At 36.6% G+C, this 19,216-nt stretch overlaps 1 protein-coding gene and 1 long non-coding RNA gene across 2 annotated transcripts in view; both read right to left on the reverse strand.

Annotated features, from left to right (window-relative positions):
• MINDY3 (MINDY lysine 48 deubiquitinase 3) overlaps nt 1–19,216 on the reverse strand; it is a 50,124-nt gene that overhangs the window by 15,403 nt on the left and 15,505 nt on the right. Inside the window, exon 8 of the mRNA XM_026842673.1 lies at nt 19,090–19,170. Coding sequence (XP_026698474.1) covers nt 19,090–19,170 — 81 coding nt within the window. The remainder of the gene's footprint in view (nt 1–19,089; nt 19,171–19,216) is intronic.
• On the reverse strand, nt 460–2,310 carry LOC113476762. The gene is made up of 3 exons (XR_003397777.1): nt 2,183–2,310; nt 2,085–2,086; nt 460–472 (listed from the first exon to the last, which is right to left on the reverse strand). It is a non-coding gene; the product is annotated as an uncharacterized LOC113476762 (long non-coding RNA).

Consider the following 19,216-nt stretch of genomic DNA (forward strand, 5'->3'; position numbering starts at 1 on the left):
CCCTTCAAATTAATTCTAACTTTTCACTGAAACTATTGTCCTATAAACAGTTAAAAATGCAAGATTTTAATGCTGTATATACAAATCCCATGCATCATCCAATTTAGCATGTCGTTCATTTCCAGTATCCAGAAAACTTTAAAAGTTCAACTAGTCCATGTATTTCTATCTAGGGGAAAAAAATAACATACCTCCTTCAGGCAGCAAAGTTGAAAATGTGACAAACATCTAACAAAAACTTATTTCAGCTGCCCAAGCTGATATTTCATCCTATGTGCCAAAATATATCCCCCACCACAGCCCTTAAGAATTGTATTTTGATGTCTCCCATGCATTTAAAGGGAATCCCATCAACAGCTAATTATAATAACTATTTCCAATACTAAGTACAACATGTCCCAAAAATCCTGTTTAACTTGTTGGCTCTTGTGATATACAAACAAGTTACTTTATATTACTTTGAAAAGTTATTCTCATCAGTAGTACCAGTTATTTTAAGATCCCATGTTTACCCTCAGAGGCAAAAAATACTCTTCATAAGTTTTAATGAAAACATTCCAGAAGTTTTCATTCTACAAATCAAAAGCAGAACGTAATGGCTAAGCCACACTGAAATTCTACAAAGATCCCACCCTGAAAGACCCGTTGTCCTTGAAAATGAAATCTGTTTGCATATGGACTGCTTTTACAGTACTACAGTACCACTGTTGAGTGGTATGTGGAAGAATTACATATTGTAGCACTAACTTTCTTCTTAAAAATTTGACTAAAGACAATATAGAAAGACTAATAATTTACCAACTATTTAATCAGATCTGCAATAATAAAGATTATTTAATCTATTTTTGTATTACAGAGGAAAATGTGTATTTTTCAATGCTACCATCAGTGGCTTTTAAGCCACCAACTTTTCCAAAATTATTTCTTAAGAAAAAAAGGTTGATGAGATCTCTGAAATGGATTCCCATCTCTATAGCTGACTTCTGAATCCATTGACAAATTTCAATTTTATCTGACTGGGGAATGGAGTCTCATGACTGGTTGTTGAAACTGGAAGCCAGGCAGGGAGGAAACGTACAGGTTTGTGTGCCCACCAAGAGGGAAGGCAGAACCCTGCTGTGAATCACTGCGTTCGGCAATAAGTAGACAACCCCCATTCAAACGCTGCTGGCACAAGGCCAGAATTGTGACTGCTCACCTCGCTCTTGTCCAGAGAACCATTGCAGGAGACAAGTGGTGGGTTACTACAGTGGATATTTGTGTGTGTGGGAGAGGGAGAAATAGAAGTGCAAGACAGAGATGGAAAGGAAAGAGTACAAAAAACATTTAAAAAAGGGTCTAGGAGACAAGCTGCTGGAAGACAGGCTTCAGATGGTCAGCTGCTGGAAGATAGGCTTCAGATGGTCAGCTCTTACACAACATGCTCTTAGAAGCACTTCCATACATAGTTTTAAATTAACATGACTTGAAGTAGTACTGTTTCACTACCTACCCAGGGGAGCAATCTTAGGTTTCTTAAAAAACCACTGCTTTATTAAGGTTCACATCAGTTTGGGGGGCTACAGAGATGGCAAAACACTGGTGAAGGTACAGGCAGTTCTGACATGTTTGGAAGGGAGGTGGCAGGAAGAGACCAGGCCAGAAACCCAAAAAGCATTTGGTAAAACCACAGGGCAAATAAAGAGTAGAACAATGGGTTGACTTCCACTTATCTCTTTACTTAGCTGATGTAGGTATTCGAAAATAATTGCAGTTGACATGGAAGGAACAGATTTCCAGGTAAACTAAGACAAAATTCTGTTTCACCTAGGATAGTTTAAAAGAGTCTATTACACTTTCCTATCATTTATGCTGGAGAGAAACAGAAGTCCTCATCCAATGACAGCCATCCACAATCCAGTGTTCTTAAGATTTTTGAGTCTGGAAGAGTCAGTTTTATCACTGTTCCTGGTCCAGATGTAATGGTGGGGGTGCTTGTCAACTTACTGAGGTCCTCATAACAAAACTGCCCCATCCATGTCAAAACCACTGGGGTCCTGTTCTTCTCTGACTCAAGGGACAAGTTAAACGTGGTGAAATACAACATCTGTCTCTTCAACCACACACACCCTCAGAAACACAACTGTTACAGAGGCTCTCAAATAAACAACCAACCACCAAAAAAAAAAAACCCCAAAAAAACTAACACAGGTAACTAGCTCTCCGTAAATTACATGTTCAAATGTCTGTGAGAGGAGAACAAAACAACTTTCTAGGGTTTAACGGCAACCCGAAACACAGAACAAAGCCCCACTCCCTGGGGTTTAACGTCAACCCGAAACGCTTTACAAAGCCCTGCTACCTATGGTTTAACGGCAACCCAAAACACTTTCACCTGACAAGTGAGGACTCTCAAGTTTGAGGACCTGCCCATGGCAGCGTCCCAACCCAAGGTCCCTCAAGGAGTTTTCTTGGGCAGTGTCCTGACCCAAGAGGAGAGTCCTGACTGCAGCTGCTGCTCCAGGGGATGAGCTCCAAATGGCTCCCAGGGGACTCCATTGATGCCCAGGCCCAATCTGACCTGCAGTCAATAGCGGCTCCCACTGGCCAAAGGCCCCAACTACCGTGAGGCCCTGAGAGCAAAGGCAGCCCCGAGCTGCTGCGCCTCAGCAGCCAGGAAACCCTGTTTTCATTGGGCAGGTGCACCTGCCACAACTAAGAAAGAAGTGGCAGTTTTTAACAGTATGGGAAGTAAAAAAGATAAAATTCTGATCAATCCTGAGAGTATAAGATTACTCAAGTAACACCTGATGTGTAGAGGCAAGAATGTAATTCACCTAATCTCACTGTGAATTTGGTTCAGAAATAAATTTGATTTTGTATGTCAGTAAGGTTCTTTTGGAGATTATCTTTTGAAAGAGAAAAGACACTTCATACAATCTTACTAATGTACTATGTAACTCTATCATTTAGATGCACGGGTCTTTCACACATGACCATAATGAGTTTCAAATGGGATAGTGCTCTAAAATAAGAATGTGAAGCTTCAGTTCCTCCTGGTCTGTAATATATTTGCAGCAAATCTCCAGATCCTTAAAAGCCACATCCAATGTCAGTAACCCAGAGGACAGAGAGAGACACAGAGAAGGTGAAGTTATCCTGCTACCAAAGCCAGAACTGATGAAATGCTCTTTACAGCCTGAGAAATAACAACCCATTTAATTGAGGCAGACTTAATGCAGCTTTATTTGGAGGCAAGGAGCAGAAGTGTCACATGTATCACCCATACACAGATGAGGTTATATGTCCTAAAGGTGTCAGATACTGTTTTTACTTGCAGAGCCTGGCTAGGAAGTGAACCAAAGAATAAAATTTAACATAGACTGGTATTAGTTCACAAATGGAAAGCCATCATCACTACAGAAGTAAAAATAGGTTCAAAGTCTTGCAGTGATATAACAACTTTTTTATAGGTCTTCCTAGAAGCTAATGATCCAATCATGGAAAGAGGGAGAGTCTTTAAGATCTGAAATGGGAGGCTGTTATTACTATCATACAAAGAACTCAACAGGTATGGAAAGGCAATAGATCTTGTTTCCTCCTAGGCACCACTGAATCAATGTTGAGATTGCTGAGGTATACAGTTACTGCTTCTAAAAATACCCACCAATATAGTACCTGCTGTCAGTTTAGGCAGAGTATTGTGAAGAGTCCTCAAAAAGGGACAGAGTTAGAGAATTATGCTGTGGCAAAAAAGCAAATCAAATCCTATGGCCCTTACCTGTAAAGTCCATACTAAAGTATCTGATGTTATTTGACATAAATGTAGTTTCAAAGACTACCAGTTTGGCTCTGAAGAGAGATGGCCAATGAAGACTAGTTCAAAACTCTCATTTGTGTTCAGTGACATCATCCACACCAATAGTCTGGAAGGACTACCATAGTTGTGGCACTGATGGAAGTATCCTCTACCGGAGTGCTTTACAATGCTTTTCTTATGCTGGCTGGTGGAATATGAGATTGCTCTGTGGCATGTTATCTTCTATGAGTGGAAGCATTAAAAAATGTCAAACAACTGGAAAATACCACAGAATACTTGAAGGAGTAAAAGATTTTCCTGCTTGATAGCCATACACAGAGGAACTGAAGGAAAGACCCTTGACTTAGCTGTCATTATACAAAAGCTCTGCAGCCACTACTGTTTCAGAATCACGGGTGACTTCCATTAATGACTGTGTGTCCTCCTCAGCCTTAAAGAGGGGCTTTGGGTCTATCTGGGATTCAGAAAAAGCCCAAATACAGTAATTTCCTTGAACGAGAGAGGGAAGACAAGAGGAAGCATGCCACCCCCAAGGAGGCAGAGTTCTTATCACAGGTCAGAAAATAAAATACAGGCCTTGTGATTCAGACCATCAAAAGATGAGAGTTTATCTGAAAGTGTTCATCAAGGGACAGAGGTGGTGGTGGTGAAGAAATCAGTTTGTTTCAACAAGGTGGTTGAAAGGAAGCAAACTGGCTCTAGCTGCACTCTGCCTTGTGAATAAGAGTGAACAAAAGAAATTCTTCCCTGTGAGGGTGGTAAGACACTGGCACAGGTTGCCCAGAGAAGCTGTGGCTGCCCCCTCCCTGGCAGTGTTCAAGGCCAGGTTGGACGGGGCTTTGAGCAACCTGGTCTGGTGGGAGGTGTCCCTGCCCAGGGCAGGGGGTTGGAAATAGATGATATTTATGGTCTCTTTGAACCCAAACCATTCTATGTGGTATGATGAAAGGATTGCATTTACTCTACAGCACCTACATTAAGTACCCTGCTGGTAGTGCAAACAGAAGAGAGTTCTCAATTAGGGCAGAATGAGAAGCTCCATATGGCCTACTTATTCAAATCCTTTTTTCACATTCAGCCATACTACCCAGACAGAAAAGGGAGACTACTTGATGCAAGGGTGGGGCAAGGCTGTGGAGGAAAAGCAAACAGAAACCAAAGAACAAGAATTAATAACAGGGAAATCTACAGTGAGCACACTGTCAGCCCATCCATCTGGAAAGCAGGGTTTTTAACATGTACTCAACTAAGTTATGGAAACCACAATATATGCTTCAATCCAGTCAGAAAGGATGGTTTAATGAGACAGCCAACAAAAAAAAAGCCACAGCACTGCAGTTTTTCAAAAAGAAGAGAAACTCAAACTACAGTGAATACATGTTTAACAGTTATATTGACACAGATGTCGGTGTTTTAGATCAAAATATTACAAGAAAGCAACAATTCACTTGCTGACACAAAAAAAAAAAAAGAGCTGCTTCATCATGTTCCCTGTTTTCAAGGACACATTGTAAGAGACAACTGTAAAATTTTTTTTTTTTTTTTTTTTTTTTTTTTTAAATTCACACTTACTAACTTGTTCTCATCATCACAGAATGAAGTCTATGTTTTGAAAGCAAAAATACATTATTGGCATTATAGACCAGGAGTCAGAAAATCTGAGTTTACTGGAATTCTTATCTAATTACTAAATTACACATTACCCTCCAGTCACAAATTTAATCTGAAAGGGAAGCTTCTCAAATTATCTGCTGTCTGCTACATTCAGATGTCCTTTTTTTTTTTCCCTAAGAGGAATTAACTAGAAGTAGGCAAATTCCATGGCTAATGACTTCCAAAAATTTCACAATATAATTCACACAAGAGAAATGGTAACTTCTATTATCGTGCTACTTTTTTTGCTACTTAAAAAAAAAATAAATCACCTGTATTAAATACTATTTCTATATCTAATAGTATTTCAGCTAAGTGTTTGCTATACAACCTGTGGTGAACTTTAACATATAACTTTATTTTGCAATTACAATAAGGAGGTGGGAAATGAACAAGTATGACAGGAAAATTTGATAGTAGAGTTCAAAGCCAGTGAAGATGTACTGCAGAAATTCAGATCTTCCTAAATAGAGTTCTTACAGTACCAAAAGATGCACTTAATGCTGGAAACCAGCTTCAAGTGTTCAGTTTCCCACTTAATTATCTCTTAATTCTCATTTCATTCTCTCTTGAGATGATGAAAAGCCTCTGGTTTGCTTCAATCCAGAATGATGACATATTTTTGAAAACGGACTTTTTATTTTTTAAACTCAAAAATGACAAAAATATTTCTAAAGGACAGTTATTAACCTAATTAATTATTCTAACAATAATATCTTATGGCTTTACATCTGAAATGTATGAGCTCTATTAAAAAATTCAGAAAACAATATATTAATAATACTATCTAATCCACTGTTATTTTGTACTGGTAAGTAGTATTTTAAGGAATCTTAATCACCCATGTGTTGATACATGTATGGAGAAAATACTAACTATTCACAAACTTTACACATTTTCACATATTATAAAAACAGTATCACCTTTTATGTGCTTATTTGAATTTGGTATTTCGGGAGCTAATTTCAGTAGTAGAATAAAGCAATTAGCTTCTGTGAAAAACAGTATGTTTATACTTTTAATTTTTAAACTTGTGATACTTTTCTCCTTAAAGCTCTATTATATAGTAAACCCATCACACATCACACCAGTTACATTAGTTTTCTTAACTATGCACAGGCAGTCACTGAAATTCTTTTCTGGTAGATCAAGATGGCATTGGACTCCCTATAATACAAATTAAAATGAAAAAGATAAGTATTAATATATTTCATACCCTTCTTATGTAAAACAAACCAGTGCTGGAAAAAATGCACTTAAATACTGAAATGAGGTTACTTCACATTGAGAAACAAACAAATGTATCACTCAGCTAATCAAATGCAAGTTCTGATATTATATAAGAAGAGAAATAAAGACAAAAAATTAAGGTAACGTCCTAAATATCATTAAATGTGCTTCACCTCTACTAGGAAAAGCTAAAAGCTTCTGCCACCACAGACAGTCCCCACCCCCAACTTTTTTTGTATTTTTTCCCCTCTTTCCACATTTAGACTTTCATTCATTCACATATCCTAACCTGAAAGAAGAGCTGTCTTATCAAAAGATGTTCTTCTGTACACAACAAAGTTGTGATCAGTATGAAAGGACACAATAAAGCAATGAAAAACTGATTTTTGATTGCTTCTCAAAAAGGGTTTAGAAGTGGATTGCTAAGGGTATTTGTGATAGTACTTGTAAAGGATGAAATCAGATGCTGTTTACAGGTTCACTCTGATGTTCCCAGGAATTCAATAGTGGTCACATACATTAAGATTCTGCAGATCAAACAACAGTTAAAACCCAAGCTGATTTCAACCAAGTTCCTGTCATTTATAAAATTATTTAGAAGTCTCCTGGTGACATACAGATTCTCTAAACAAGTTGTGTCATGCCACATGTTTATTAGGCAGTTGGGAATTTTTGCAAAAAGCAGAGTCTGGCATAAAGTTTCAGAACAGGACTACCACAGTTTATTATTGAAGCATATGTTGTCACGTTGGCAGTCTCGTTCAGCATTTATGGTTCCTTGAATCTATCCCAGTATGGTTTAGGAACATGGAAATAAGGCAGGCTGAACAGAGAATAAAAAAAAGGTCATCATCTACTTCCCAAGAATATATGGTGTCCTGCTGAGAAAGAACATCTGGTTTTCAGACCTTCTGGGGAAAAACACAGAAACAGAAAACATCCACAAAATAATTTCCTTGTTGTTTACCCCAAGAACGCTTCACTGTAAAATCTTTAATAGGCATTCAATAACTGTATTTAAAACTTCTGTTTCATAAGCTCTGTAATACATTTAGGACTTCAGGAAATTTTTCATTTTCAGGAAGAAAAACTCTAAGGAGAAGAACAAACCTGAGGAATCAATCTAGAACATGTATTTCTAATAAGCAAACACAGATTAACAGCCATTCATACAGATTCATCTTCGCAAACAGAAGACATGATAGGCATATCATCAGTTCATACGCTAATTATGGAACTGCCATTCATCAGGCATGCAGTGAATACTAGAATTCCAGTTCTAAATCTCACTAAAAATGGGCAAAATAATATTCCCAATATCATTATCTGGTAAACAATTTCTGCAGTTAGTAGACTGTAACTAGAAGATAAAAAGGAAGGTGGCTTGTAGAGCAAAGAATGGATAGCGTGAGCCTGGCACTATCAGTTTATGATTTCTACCTATTACCTCACATAAGGATAGATGGAATACAAAGAGAAGTTGTTCATTCTATTTAACTATCATGTCTTATCATTGTGATACTACAAACATATTAAATTCAGTAGTTTGGAAGACAGCGAGTTAGATTTTGGGACTAAAAATAAAAGTGTGGAATTAACTTGATAAAATTTCTCTTAAAATTCAATTTCTGGAATGATTCCATAAAGAGAAATCCTGATTATGAATACACTATTTCCTGTCCTAAACTGGTTTATTTACTGATCTGCATTGGTTTAGAAACTTTGACAATCAGGCATATATACTTGTTGAAGAAGAATGGAAACTAAACTCATCTTTTTTTCCGCCCTCCATGTGCTGAGGCTGCATCTTATGACTAAAACAGCATCTTTTAACTCTGCCTTATCTCCTTCATAAATACAGGGGAACACTGGACCATACCACTGCATTTATATACTTTCTGGAAAGGAGTATTCTACTGCATGAAAATTAACACCCTTTTTTCCATTTTTTACTTGATGCCAGATTAACTATGAAAAAAGCCAGTATTTTCTTCTTAATTGTTTGCATACTATTCAATGCTTTGTAAGCCATCAGGAAATGAAAGTGCACTAAATATACTGAAGTCAAAACTTTTGGGCTAAAACTTTAGGAGGTCTTTAAGGGAACAAAAGAGAAGCTTATGCCCCTCTCCTCCATCTGCTCATAAATACTGACGAACTACAAATTGGTTAGGATATAATAATACCTGCTCCTCTATGAAGAGTGCTCAAATAAAAAGGACAGTATTATTTTGGAGAAATTTGAAAAATATCAAAATATATGCATAAAACTGAAGTGTAAATTAATCTTGAACACTAAAAAGCCAAGATAAAAACATTCAGATGAGAAAAGGTCTTTTGAAGCAGAATTGTATTTTTCAGGCCAAGATCTACTGTGAGCTTACCATTAACACATAAACAACTTGGAAGCCATCAAACACTGGAAGGATTCTAAATTGTGCTGCATAACATTCAGTAGCAACGACCAACAGAAGAAAGGGGTCTGTAAATCAATTATGCAGACATATATATAAACAATACCTAATTTCAGAACATTACCAGCAGATTGGAATAGTTGCAAGATTGGAATAGTTGCAAACATATCATGTGCCAAATACAAATGCAGAATCAAGACAGCAACTGGTAAATGTTAATGCATCAAGCGAGGTGGATATGCTTTGTGACCAGCAGGAAAAAAAAAAAAAAAGTAATGCAACATACAAGAGCACATTATATTAAAAAAGGTGTGTTTAAAAAAAACTTCAGGTCAGTACTCACTGGATGGCTATATCCTATTGCATTACTATCTGAGCAACAGCATAAACAATACTTCTCTGTTTAATATAGCTGAAATATAGCTAAAAACAGAGTAATTGTGGCAGAATTGATCAGGACTTGGACGTGGAAAGGCCAGGGGGCCTGACTAGTGGAAGAAGCAAATGATGGAAGAAAGAGCCATCAGCATTTTGTTTTTCCACTGGATTTGGAATTAGGTACAATATTTTTTAATGCAATGTTTCTGTAAATATCAATTAGATTTATATTTAAAATCTGCAGTACTATTAAAAACTCTATCAATTTATTAATCATATTTTAACACGGAGTCAGGATGCCTATTCCTCCAAATTTGAAAAACAGAATATCTACCCGTCATGTGATGGCTCAGGCCCAATGTCTTCGCTATTGTATCATATATAGCTGGAACCAACATTGATTTCACACCTAAAAGGGATACAGAATGATACAATGATGTTCTCAGCCTTTGTTTCTATGCAGTATGTTGATTTTCAGAATCTATTTGATAAAGTGACTTATAAATTATAAAACTGCAGTTAGCAATGTCTTTGAGGCATTTACTATTTGCAAGTCACTCTGCATATACTACCAAAAAGAAAGAAAAAAAATTGTTTCTTTAAAAACCAGCCTCTTATTTGATAGGCTAACATACATACATACATACAAACTAGATGTTACTCGTAGCCTCCTTCCTCAAACAGGAGGCTGTAATTCCTCCTAGATACTAGTAAGTGCTCCTATGGGGCAGGACCCAATCCAGTAACTTCCAGTCCCCAATTCTGACTTACATGTGGAAGTCATTCATTCTAATATGAGGGAAAGGAAAAGTACTCCTCAGGACTGCTCTGACTACACGTGGACAGTAAATGACCCACCATTTCTATACTGCTTTCTGCATTCTTCACAGGTGCTTTACACACTCATCTCCACTATCTCTTCCACTAAATGTATAGCTAACTAACTTTCAGAAACAACGTATCATTTAAGTTACAGTAAAAATATTGTTTTATGGAGATGAGTGCATATTAATCTCAAATATGTTCCCATAACCTACTGCTAATCTTTAAAAATCAGGCAAAAGTTTGTTTCTTAACCAACTGAAATGCAAACTCAGCAAATGGAAAATAAACAGAGCACAGGCTTTGACGGAAACTAGGAAGTTGGAAAACTGAATAAATAGATGACTACTAGAATCCTTTTCTTCCTAATTGTATTTAAAATAGACTTGAAATGATTAAAGAATACAATTTTTCTAAAAATGGTTAATGTTATACTCGTGGTCATTACTTAAACATATTTCCTTTGTAAGTTTTCCAGTTGAGAAGTGCTTGTATAATGTATTAAACAGAGCTTAGCAATTCACGGCAAATTCCTTCATTTCTGGATCTAGAAAAGGTTCTCTTCATTGTGCTGGCTTGCTTTCCTTCCTTCTTCCATCCCTCCTTCCTTCATTTCAAAGGGCATCCTTATGCAATAAGTGGTACTGTTTTATTTTGAATTCCTAGATCTAAATTTTGCTGGATCAAAAGTTCCTATTGGACCTGTTAGAACTACTCTCCAAGCCCCATTTTAAAAGTTTTCATCTAGGCTTGGAAACAGTGTGCAAGGAGTCAGTACAAAGTCACTCTCTGATCTACCTCAGCACAAACCAGTATCAAAATGTGTAACATTTCAGGAGAAAACTCAGTGACACAAAAATTGGAACAACTCAAACACACACATGAAAAGTGATACCATCTAGGCAGCCCTATTCTCAACTACTTCATGTGTAAAAACGGAACCTCCCCCTTTGAAAGAAAACAGATGGATGAGAAGTCTTTTCCCAAAAGGAAGTGATTTGCTTATTTGCTTTGGGGCATATACAATTACATTTCATGGTTTGTATCAGCCAACCATGAACAATGTCCTTAAATGATCATTTTGAAAGCTGTATATAATGGGATGAATGTTAAAAATTTTCTAAAACTTTAGAGACCATATAGATATGACTAAATAGCTAAAATCAGTCAGAGAACTGGGGTAAAAACAGCAACGACAATTCTTTTAGAATAGTAAAACCCAAATAATTGCTTAGATTAACACTGAGTCTTACATTTCTCAGTTTAATAACCTCTACATTACAATTTCTATTTCTCAGCTCTAAAACCAAATAATGCAAAACCTCATGACTGAGTTATCTCTTTATGATCTGAGCAGTAAGTCCTCATAATTGCTATTCATTATTATGGGATGCACAGCACTTCTGACAAGAGCAGTGCAAGCCTTACAGGACCTTGACCCAATTCCTAGATGTTCTCACTTCACAGTTTTTGCCACAAATTGAAGAAATGCCTACCACTGCTCAAAGAGTCATATCTCTAGTTTTCAAAGATACCAACTTCTTTACCATCCAACCTCAGGAATTGGAAGACCACCAGAATGCTCTTCAATACTTTTCTCATGCAATTTCCTGAACATATATGAGTACTCCAGTCCCGATAAAAGTCAATCATGTGATCTGAGATTCCATGGTTATAGCTTTCTCTTCCTACCTCAACATTTTTACTTACTGTACTAGGCTAAAAAAGAAAATAATCTGTATAGCTCAATCGCCACTTCAAAGCCTCTATACAACTGTGTGGCAGGGACTTGTATCACACCTCATCTTTCTAGTAATACCTGAAAGACCCCCAAATCCTGAGTAACTAGAGTCCTACCTGACTCTAGAAGATAGAGATGATCCTGTATCAAGAGCTCTAAAACCAGAAAATTCACATCAGGCCCACTAAAATCCTGAAAACTTTGGTACAGTCTCTTGACTCTCTTTGATTTAGGTTGTAATAATGTACATCATAATCACAGTGTTTCCAGTCTACCACATTAGAATATGATTTGGCCTCTGTAAGATCTATTACTGGATCTCTTATGGCACACTCATCAATAAGCCCTAATCTTCTAGCTCTGCAGATTGGCCACACCTGCCTACCACAGACATGTACACCTGTCACAGTTTGAATTCAGCCAGTAGCCAATCACCATGCAGATGTTTTTCCCCCTTCCCTAGTGAAACAAGGGAGGACAAATAAAGAGAGAATTCATAGGTTGAATAAAAAAAACCCCTACAGTTTAATGATAGTTACAAAACAACAGTAACAATAGGAAGTCCAAACAATGCAGTTGCTCACCACCCGGTGACAGCAGAAAAATCCCGCCGCACCAATCAGAAGCGGAAGCAGAAGAGCACTCGCCTCCTTTATATACTGAGCATAAAATCCCATGATACGTAATACTCCCATGACCAATCTGGGCTCAGCCCTCCAGCTGTGCTCCCTCCCAGTCCAAGGAAAGTTAATTCTATCCTAGTCAAAACCAGAATAAAACCTCAGTGTTCCCACTCAACCCTTCTGCTATCTTCTGCATACCTCTGCTCTTCTTGGAAGTCCAAAGTTCTCCAAGACACTGTGTAGGCCTGAAAGGATGTTAGGGAGCTGGCAAAACTAGAATTAATTCTTTATGTCTTAGATTGGAAAGGGCATACTTGGCTTCTTCACAACCTTTTCTTCCTTCCCAAACCTTGTTCAAGACATGAAAAAGAACATCTCCTGAAGAAAGCTGGTATAGCCACTCTGAGGAGCTTTGATTTCTCCACTATTTAAAAATTCTTCTAGTACAGCTGAAGTACAGACCATCAAAAACTAAGAGGAGAGCGATATCTGATTTTTCCTTGCAGCTATCAGTTGGCTGCTCACTCCAACAATGTGGGAAACAGGAAAATAAAAGGAAAACTGAAATGTTTCTCCTGACTAAAGCCAAAAAATGTATGATGGCTAAAGTTTCTCCTGAGACCTACCTCCACTTAAAGCCAAATCTACATTTCTAATGAAAAAAATGAAAAAGAGACTTCATAAATGACAGTGCTTCAGATTTATTATCTTTAGAGAAAATAAAGCCACCGTGACTTTGGGTAAATTGATGTAATGAACCTGTTTCATTAAAAAAAAATATATATATATATATGACCGTACACCATTGCATCACATATAAAGTCTCTTTTACAATGAGAAGTCTAGACAAAAATCTAGAAGTTACTTGAATAAATGCTGGTGTGAAAATCACTTACAGGAATGAAAAAAGTATAGGTTTTCCCATAGAAATTCTCCCAAACAATAAACAAAGAAACTGTCCAGAAGTGCCTGTTCATGGACAGAAACACGTATCTGTAGTAGGAACAAATTCATCTGCAAGTGGAGTAGACCTACGAAGGGCAGAATAAGTTATGCTCTGTGATCTCACAAAGCTAGAATAGGGTAGGTACCTTACGAAAGTATTTTATTTTGAGGTCCCCCTGCCAACTATGAGACCTCAAAGTTGGCCCTTCTGCTAGAACACAAAGCAACCCTTATGAACTACTGCATTATTCAGAACAATTTAAAATCATTTAGCAATAGCATTTAAACTATGAAACTTTAAGCAATTGGTAGAGTGACTTCAATTCTCTCTGGAGGCCCACAGATCTCACAGGAAACACTATGCTCTAACATTCATTCTAAAAGGGAATCTCTTCCTGCAGAAAAGAACTCTTAAATTAATAGCCAACAGAAATATTTGAAGATTCACTGCTGATTTAGTCAGGTCAGAGCTATTGTGAAAAACAGAGCAATCAACACACAGAAAATATAAACCTGCTTTAGCCCAGAAGTTATTTCTGCAGTTGCCTCACACATCTGTATCATTTGTATTAGATATCCAGACTGTCCCAACCAGAACCAATTCCACTTACTCATGGAAACTAAATATTCTGAAACCACATCCTCTGTGACCATTTCCTGAAGTGGAATTCTTCAAAATCTGATTTGATTTCTTCTCTGATGAAGACTTTTTAAAAATTTGCATTCACAAGTCATGGGAGCAATTAACAAAAGGAAGGGTGTAGATATTTTTTGCTACCTTCCCAAAGTGGAAGAGTTCCTAAGTTAAATTTATTTGGATATACATGTTACTTATGCAGAGACCAGAGTTGTCCACACATTCTAGTAATAGCTGACTTTTTTTACACATGCATCTTATTTTCCTTCATGGTCACTGATAGTCTCTGTTGGTGTTCTGAGATAAAATGCTGTACCCAGTAACATTCCCCCTTAGCCCAGTTCTGGTAAACGCCACTGACCCATTTCAGGATCTCCTATAGCAGTGTCAGTGATTGCTCAGGTGTCCCTCTGTTGAACTTTGATGAAAAAGATTGTTAAGGAAGAGAAGTGAATATTCTTTCTTCTGAGAGACAATACTATCAAGGATGCTGAAGAAAGGCTCTGAGAATATGTAGAACAGGTTACGGTGATCAAAGTTTGTAAAATAAAAAAATGTAATCCAAAACCATAAGTACAGTCCCAACACAGCAGAACAGGCACACTTTCCCTGAAAAGCAGTAATTTGTAATTTATTCAGATGTCTCAGCCAGGAATTTCCTCTGCTTATCTGATTCTTAAAGTCTAGAAATGCTACAATGCTGTAACTGAAAATGGATAGCCGATTCTGTTGTGCTTCAAGACCTGGGAATAGACTAATGAAATTTCTGAAAAACTTATACAGCTCTGAAGTGTCCCCATGGACAGTTTCAATCATCTGATGTCACCAGACACTCATTCCATGCTGTCTTTTCACTTTCAATGAGTCTGAATTCAAACTTGCAGACCATGTAAAAGTTTGCAGGTCAGCATATAGTATTTACAACACAGTTACTAACCTACTACTGTTCCTTCTATTGTTTGCATTGAAACATTTTGTTATATTTCAAGTAATATTTTAACCTGTTGTTATTTTATAGTGTCTGACCACACTGACATTCCTAAAAGTTCTGAATAGTCTCAGCTTGTCATAACTTCCTGTGTTACAAGCATCATAAAAATAAACAAGAACTGACCACACAGCATTTGATGCAGAGCATCACAACTTCATCCCTTAAGTAATTTAGAGCTGCCTCACCTTCTCACTCTCTTTGCTACAGTAAAAAAAAAAAAAAAAAAAAAAAAAAAAAAGACAAGACTGTAACTTTAAAGTTGCTTTTTAGAGGACATTTACAATACTGTCTATTTGCCTGACAAAGCATGCAGTGATACTTAGTGTGTCAGATGAAAGCTTCCTTGTTTGTTTTTGTTGGCCGAAGGCCATTTGAAAGTTTTCTTATTCAGTGAAAGGAAGGGAGGGCAGGGAGAGGCGGAGGCTGTTTGGATTTAGTTGCCTATGAAGAACCTACATACCCAGTTTTTAGGTAAAATCTGCCTTGTTGCAAATGCAGAGTCCATGACCTCTAGGAGTAATAGCCACCCTTATTTTTTCATTAAATTTGGATTATTGAACATTAAGCAACTTTCTGTCCCCCATCCCAACTATTCACACAAATTTTCTCAGTTCTATTATGATACTCGTAAGTATCAAGAGTCCTGAAGAACTAATTAATGTTCACATGTCCTTTCCAACTTTATTACATACTCATCTGCAGAACAAGCTGTAGTATTTTTCCTCAATACAGTCTACCTTAGAAGCTTCATTCCAGATGTTTTCAGGTTCTATTTTCTGTCAATCTAGAAAGAACACTTCCACTAAAGCAGGTGATAGAGGATCAAAACATTGTAATGAGTATTCTCATGTTTCAATGTTTTGCATAGATTATCCACTGCATTTTAACTTGTTGTGTCTGCATCACTGCCTCCAAAATATCTAACTGTAAGTAATTATTTGGTTGGAAAAAGGTCAGCTAAGTCCCAGAAAGAAAAACTACTGCTATTCTTTTCAATAAAATGTGCCTCAATCAAAATCGCTGTTTTAAGGAATAAATAGTTCTTAATTTATTTCTTTCTACTTCCAATTACTTATAGTAAAATGAGGCTAATAATTTCTGTACATATCAAATGAATTTTGACAATCAAGATGTGGACATGGAGACCAGATACAATAAAATTTATATTGTTTTAGTAATGGGTAGACTTACATTAAAACTAGGAGTTAACTGAGCTGTCACTGTTTAAGGCTATTTCATGCAGCAGCAGTTACAAGAGAACTTAAGGCCAATTACACGCTTGAGTTCATTTTTTAAATTTCACTTTAAGCTATAAACTGTGATCTTCAGACCAAAGATACTGTGCTGCATTTTGCTTATTCATTAAAATCCACTGAAAATGTAGAAAGTTTTAGAATGGCAGCTATTGACAAATGTATGTATTTTAGAAAGTATGACCGAAAAACATTTCTCCCCAAGTCACAGCTACAGCAGAATGGTCTGTAGAGTTATGCAAATATATTCTGGCAGACAGCAATAGATGTCTATAGTCTTTAATTCAGAATGTTCTGAGATAGAAAGGCTAGGTGGATGACTGTTCATTACACAGTTAAGAGAACAATGCTTATTGCTGTACTCCACATCGAATGTAAAAATCTTTAGCACAGTAGTCATTCATTCAGAACAGCAGCCAACTTTGTGTAGGGTGGTATGCCGAATCTGAACCTCCATGATCAAGAAAGGTCCCCGAGATAGCAATGAAGATTCTGTCCTGATCCCTAATTTCCCCATGCTACTTGACCATAGTGACAGTAGCCTTGGAAGACTGCTTTTTTTAGGTTTCTAGGCCAAATTACTCAGCAAATGACAAAGGCGACTCCTATTTTGCTTAATAATTGCCCAATGTTCTTCTATGTAAGCATAAGGGTTTAGGCTCTGTAAATCATATGCAGCTTGAAAGAATTAAAGCTGTATTTGGTGGTTGGGTTTTTTTTCAAATCTAATCTACATTGCTTTTGGCTCTATTTTCCATTCTAAAGATTTCTTTCTCTTGTAATCAAACTCACCATCAAGCTAGAAGTTACATCCCCAGTATCAAGCACCATCTAGACAACTACACACACTACTCAAACAACTTGCTAACTAACCACTGGCAATGAATTCAAGTTTCTTCCTGTAGTTTTTGGCATGAAGCTTCAACTGATAAAATAATGTGCTGATATGATTCATATTTCTACTGTAGCTGACATCTCTGCTCCACCTGAAATGCTCACCAACAGACATGCAAATTCAAGGACTCTCAGAACTCTTACACAACTTCAGCTCCTGCTTCTTTTCATCAAAAAAATTTCTAGGAAATTCTTTGCCAAGCTCATGTTGCTTCATTTCCTACTTTGTAGTTCTGAAGACACTAATCACAAACTGAAGCTTTCCACAGCCTAAGTGGAGTTCAGTGAAGAAAGAACCACCAAGCTGTATCAGAGGTGCCAGGTGTTGATGCCCCGTTACTTTAAACCCTGCAAACAGTCCTCAACATCCTGAAATAAAGAGCATTAGAAATGAATTTCTAACTGGAAACAGTCACTGTAGACACAAAAATATTAGAAGGTGCACTAATGCTCCGTACAGGTATACTTGACTTGTATACCAGAGTGATTACGCCTATTTGCCACAGACCTATATGACAATGTACTGACTTCAGTGGTATAGATCAGAAAAACTGTGGATAAAGATAAAAAATTGAAATTAAAAAAAAAATTACTAGGAAAGACTGTTTGGGGAGAGAGTAAGGCAGAAAACAAACATTCAAAGGAGGATAAGGGTTTTTCTATTACCATGGAGTATGGAAGAAAGAGTATTTATCTTACACAAGAGATTCAGGGAAGTTCTAATGAAGCATTTGCATCAGAATCTGCAAAAAAATACTCACTGCACAACACAGACTAATTAAAGGATTTTTAAATTTAAGTTTAAAGGTAAAGAAATATTGATATAGAAACTCCGTGTATAGCGGAGGTTTGTTTGTACTTTTTTTGTAAGAAAAATCTTAGGTTTTGTGTCCTCTTTAAAGATTAGGCCAAAGTTTTCCTTAAGGAAATTCAACAGCTCAAAAAATTAGGGCTTTAACTTTGTTATATGTTCTAGTAATTATTTTCAAGATTCATACCTAAAATATTAATTAATTTGTAAGATATTAAGTACAGGAAAGTTCACTCTAATAAGTACTAATAAATATACTACTAATTACCATTTAAAGTTTCAATAAATATTTCTAAGCAGAAACAAGTGTTCTATAAAAATCAAATATATAAGGAAAACAACTTACTATCTTCAACTAAAGAATCAGAAATTGTCTCCTTCGTAAATCTGGTCTAATATTTTAAAATGAGAACTCATCTCAAAAGCATTTTAGATGGTCCACAGATTACACTACATATCTGATAGAATAAATACACGGAATTAGCATAACAGTCCTGATAGCTATTTTTAAGCTAGAAGAAACTATGGTTATAAATTAAAAATTGTGAAGGTACTGTCAGGGAGATTAAACTAACAGGCACATACACATAACTATTTCCTTTTTTATATCTCTCTTTCACTATAGGAATTCAAGACAGTACTTATCCCAGTTATGATGTTCTAAAGCATACCCTTCCCCCAGCCCAATAAATTAAGCTAGAACCAAAAGACTTCACTAAGATTTATGACATATCATTAAACCACATGAGTAATTCTGCCTTCAAGGGATGACTTAAAACGTTTGGTGACTACATTTTTACATTAAAGTCACATGAAATTCACACTGTAGCAAGATCTGAATTTTGAATTTATGTGGTGCTTATCTGCCTGAGATTACCCAAAATCACATCTAACATACCTTGGCAAAAAAGACTGTGAGGTGTGTTTCACTGCCAAGAATCCAAATGGGAAATTTAGGAGATTTCAAATAGGAGCCAACCTAAAAAGGTATAACAAAATCAGAAACACAAAACAAACCCAGAAAA

Source organism: Athene cunicularia (assembly GCF_003259725.1).
Source record: "Athene cunicularia isolate RWA chromosome 2 unlocalized genomic scaffold, athCun1 chr2_part1, whole genome shotgun sequence".
Classification (NCBI taxonomy): Eukaryota; Metazoa; Chordata; class Aves; order Strigiformes; family Strigidae; genus Athene; species Athene cunicularia.